Raw genomic sequence first — 4761 nt, 5'->3', positions numbered from 1 at the left:
ATATTTTTTTTTTTATGTGCTATGTGTTCCCATAGAATAACAAAATTAGTTCTCTGCATTTAACCCATCACTCCTGAGATACACCCAGGTGGAGCAGTGAGCATCTATGAAGGTGCCGGGGGAGCAGTTAGGGATTGGGTGTCTTGCTCAAAGACACCATGACATGTGGGCATGGCGGGGAGTTGAACCTTGTAAGGATGGTACTTTTCTGTGGCCCGGTTTGTCTGTTTCCCTCGTGCTTCCTCATTAGTTTCCATTGTTGCCACCTGTGTCTCGTCCCAGCTGTTTGTCATCATGTCTCATCTTCTCCCTGTATTTAAGCTGTCCTATTCTGTCTTGTTCTTTGTCGGGTCGTCTTCGTTGGGTACTCTTCCTTGGGTCTCCTGAGTCTTTCCCTGTCTTCCTGGTCCCTCGAGTTCCCCATGTCTCCTGAGTTCCCCGTGCCTCCTTCCTAGTTCATGTAAGTTTTGCTGCCCCGTCAGCTTGTTTATTTTGTACTTTTTATTTATCATTAAAAACCTTTTTTGTATATCTGCCGAGTTGAGTCCCTGTTCTGCACTCTGGGTTCGCTCCTGACACAAATCCTAACAAACCTGCAACTTTCTGGTCCCAAGTCAGCTGCCCTACCTCTAACACCATCTCGGCCCCCGCACAGCTCTTTTAACTTCTGATCATTTGAGATCTACTTGCCTTTTGCTGCACTTTGGTTATGAAAGACCCAACAGTGTAAATAGCAAGAAAGGGTGCCCTGCACATCCCAGCCACCACACGCCTGGTGCACGCAAGGAACAGTCATCTTTCATCATATTCATCCTACAAGAGGAAATGAATTTTTCTGACTGTTTATGAACTTTGATTAAAAAGTGAATTTCAGTTTTTGTCTTTTGTTTGATCAAGAGTTTAACTCCAACATAAACTACATGACTTCATTCTAAGTGAAGACTAGGTGCTATAATGGTATCAAATCACTTTTCTCCTCAGATGCCTATTCTCTTTGGTTCCTTTGGACTTCTTTTTTTTATAATTTGAGTTGTGAAGTCAACGTGCATGTGGCTGTGTGGTTGGGCTGTGGTCTAGAGCTGTCAACCGCTACAGATTAGTGGACACAAACAACCAGAGACTGGCATCACTCTGTAAAAGGTGTAGCAGTAATGCAAGCATTGACTTACAGAATAAAAGTTCATTCATGGAGCACATATAAAGAAAACCAGTGTTCTTTGGTGTTTTCAGAAATTCAAACTGCATGTTCAAAATGAAAACATTTCTCTTCAGATAACTCATACAAAGTCTGACTCCTTCCATCTGATGGTTTGCGTGGCAGAACTAGATTCTGTTGAAACACTGAATACGTTATCAACATTAAAACTAATAAAAAGCATTAGAACTGAATCAATCCAATTATGGGAATTCCTAATGGATGATTTTTTTAACTGTATCAAAAATATCTTAACAGATCAAAAGCATTCTCTTCTGACTGCTGGATGTATTTCACTTAAGTGATTGATTATTTCTCCTGTAAAAACCTATTTATCCTTGGGAGTGCTAACGTTTTAGACAACTATGAGTTTTTGGATGTTTTATTTCAGTCACACTGGAACTAGCAACATAGCACTGGTATGTGACACGACTTACAGGCCAAGGTTTGGCCATGTGAATACAAATGAGAGTGCATCTAGTGACACCTACAGGTGTGAGCCGGTCTCTCTGGCTATTTGATCCAAGGGCCGCAGACATACAGGCCATTGAAGGGATGAAAAGTTCCATTGTCTGACTTGTGGCCAGGTGGGATACTTATGAGTGACAGACAGAATAAGTGGGTGAAGGAGAGAAAGAAGAAAGATGGGTTTTGTTTATCCTAAAACCTCCTTCCCCGTCTCACAGGCGCCATAAACTTTGCATCTCTGTCGTTCTCTTCCTGGTTCACTGATCGGTCCTTCTGATGGTTCACTGTCAGCCATTAGGTACAGATTAGGCTGGTTGTGCCCATCTTACCAAGAGCAATCTTATTTTTAACAAATAAATGAAAATTTTTAAAAAAGTTCATAAAGTGCCTCAAAGAAGTATTCATACAATTTGAACTTTTCCACATTTTGTCATGCTACAACTATAAACAAAGTATTTTACCGAGAGTTGATGTGACAAATGAGTGAAAGGCAGAAGAAAACTGTGAAGTGGAAGCAAAATGATACAATCGTTTTTAACTTTTTTTTTTTTTTTCAAACTAAAATCTTAAAAGGGTGTTATGCATTTAATTTCACCCCCTCCTCCAATGTGGTGGAGTTGGACTCTACCATGGCTGCCCATTGTCTTTGATTCTGTTCATAACTTTTATGGACAGATTTTACCAATGCATCCATCGGAGGTTTGGTGGTCTCAGGATTCCATCTCTGATGTGGGCCCGTTGGTGTCATCTTGTCATGAAAATCAGCTCTCACTGGAGCAGTTCACAGCCGAATGTGAAGTGGCTGGGATGAGGATCAACACCTCTAAATCTAAGGATATGGTCCTCAGTCAGAAAAGGGTGGATTACCCTCTTGTGGTTGGGTTGGGGCTGAGGTGCTATCACAAGTGGAGGAGTACAAGTTTCTTGGGGTTCTGTTCACAAGCATGGGAAGAATTGAGTGTGAGATTGACACACTTATAGGTGAAGTTTCAAAAGTATTGCACACTTCGTGCCAGTCCGTTGTGGTGAAGAGGGAGCTGAGCTGTAAGGCAAAGCTCCCTGTTACCAGTCAGTCTACATTCATACCTTCACCAATGGGCACAAACCCTGGGTATTGACCAAAAGAACAAGATTATTGATACAAACAATAAAAAAATGAGTTTTATCCAGAAGGTAGCTGGACTCTCCTTTAGAGTGAGAAGTTCAGTTCTCCAGGAGAGACTCACAGTAGAGTCACTGCTCCTCCACATCGAAAGGAGCCATTTGAGGTGGTTCTGGTATCCGGGCATCTGGTAAGAATGCTCCCTGATCACCTCCCTAGGGAGGTACTCTAGGCATGACTGACTGGGAGGAAACCTGGGGAAGACACAGGACATGCTGGAGAGACTTTGTCAGTTGGACTGGGGATGCCTTGGACTCGTTCCAGAAAAGCAAGAAGAGGTGGCTGGGTGTGTGGTGCAGAGGTGCTGCACCTGCAACCCGACTGCGGAACAAGTGAAAGATAAATGGATGGATAAACAGACAGATAATATGCATAATTTTAATTCTGAAGAAACATTCAAGTTGTATGAATACATTTTTAAGGCACCGTGAGTTCTGGACTCCTTCAGCCAGTTGCTTCTTTGAAACGGTCTATTTGTCAAACTATTTTCTTTGTACAACTTCACTGATCTCATCTTCATTAACTACTTTTTGACTTACTCTACATCTTCCTCCTCTTTCAACAAATCAGTGTTATTCTTATGATAATATTTGTACCTAAAAATCAAACTGCAGCAAAGAAAAAAATAGACCTGACTAATAAAAACTAAACCAGATAACCACTAGGAGGAGGCAGACAGGAGCAAGGCTACCTTGAAGCTTCTGGAGACAGGTTGAAGGGTTAAGGTGCAGGTCATGGATGTTTTTAGACATGGAGCCTATTCATAATGTGAGGTCATGTTTGGGCTTCACAAATAAAAGTAATGAAAATAATGAATGTAATGCAGATTGGGGGGAGAGTTGTAAAATAATAATAAGAAAAATTACAACAGGGTGGCTAGTTACTAAAGACAAAATGACTATGTGCAGAGGATACCTTCAGATGTTGACTTTGGGATTTGTTTCGCTGCAAGCAGTCTTGTAAGGGGAAGTTTCTGTATCTGTACCTCATATTTTGGTTCACCAGTATTAAAATCTTTTTTTTTTTTTAATGATGCAAACTTAGACTGCAGATGCAATTAGCCACATAGCTATAATCCAGTGCAGAACATCTTCACTCAATGCGAGTTCATTACAAATCAATGCATTAAAAAGCTTAAGAAGCAATAGAATTGTGTTGTGCATCACCTGTAGCCAATACGTATAGAAATCTGTAAATGAGGGACAAACAGAAACTTTTCCTGTTATTCATCATTACCATAAAAAATAAATAAAAGGTTTAAAAAGCAACACATCAAACTGAATCCATAAGAACAATAGTGCAGGGTGAAGATGAGGAGACAAGGCAAGGGATTTGGTTAGCAACAATTCTGGAGCTGAATCATGGTGGCCTACCAAGGTTGACAGTGAGTTTGACGCGGCCTCCGTCCAGCTCAAGTCGCAGGGTGTCAGCTGACTCTTTGGAGGTGGTGGCCATGAGCAGGCCGTACGCCCGCTGGGACATGAAGCGCAGCGCCACATCCTCAGCCTCCATGTGCATGGTGAATGGCATGATAATCTTTAGGTACATGCTGCCATCATAACTCAGAACTGTTGCCTCTGCAGAGGAGAGGAGAACAGAGGAGGAACGGGTGAGACCAAAAATAAGGACATGAAAGGAGATGAATTTAAAATGGATAAAAAGCTTGGCGTTAACAATCACAGTACTTAAAGGTATACATAAAATATATGTAGCCTTGGACAAATATTTATATTGTACAGATGTCCGACATAATTTCTTCATCTACTATAAACTTCATCATAATTAATGACCAACCACTATCAGTTTAGAAAATGAAGGATTTCTCAGCTTGATACTTGCAGCCAAGATATAGTTTACCCTACAGTTAATACATTTGTAGTTATCAGTACAACAGTAGACAATCATAAAAAAAATGATTGGAAATTATATATATATA

The 4761-nt window shown here is 40.9% G+C and overlaps 1 protein-coding gene across 1 annotated transcript in view; it reads right to left on the bottom strand.

The window, feature by feature from the left end:
* The window catches only part of LOC119414734 (neurexin-2), a 1264057-nt gene extending 1259684 nt beyond the window's left edge, over positions 1-4373 (bottom strand). Inside the window, exon 1 of the mRNA XM_037681846.1 lies at positions 4199-4373. Coding sequence (XP_037537774.1) covers positions 4199-4373 — 175 coding nt within the window. The remainder of the gene's footprint in view (positions 1-4198) is intronic.
* Between the last annotated feature and the right edge of the window lie 388 nt (positions 4374-4761).

The sequence above is a fragment of the Nematolebias whitei genome, chromosome 1, assembly GCF_014905685.2.
Source record: "Nematolebias whitei isolate Nwh7 chromosome 1, NemWhi1, whole genome shotgun sequence".
Lineage (NCBI taxonomy): Eukaryota > Metazoa > Chordata > Actinopteri > Cyprinodontiformes > Rivulidae > Nematolebias > Nematolebias whitei.
Note: the sequence above shows the minus strand (reverse complement) of the source record. Positions and strands in the feature narration are given on the sequence as shown.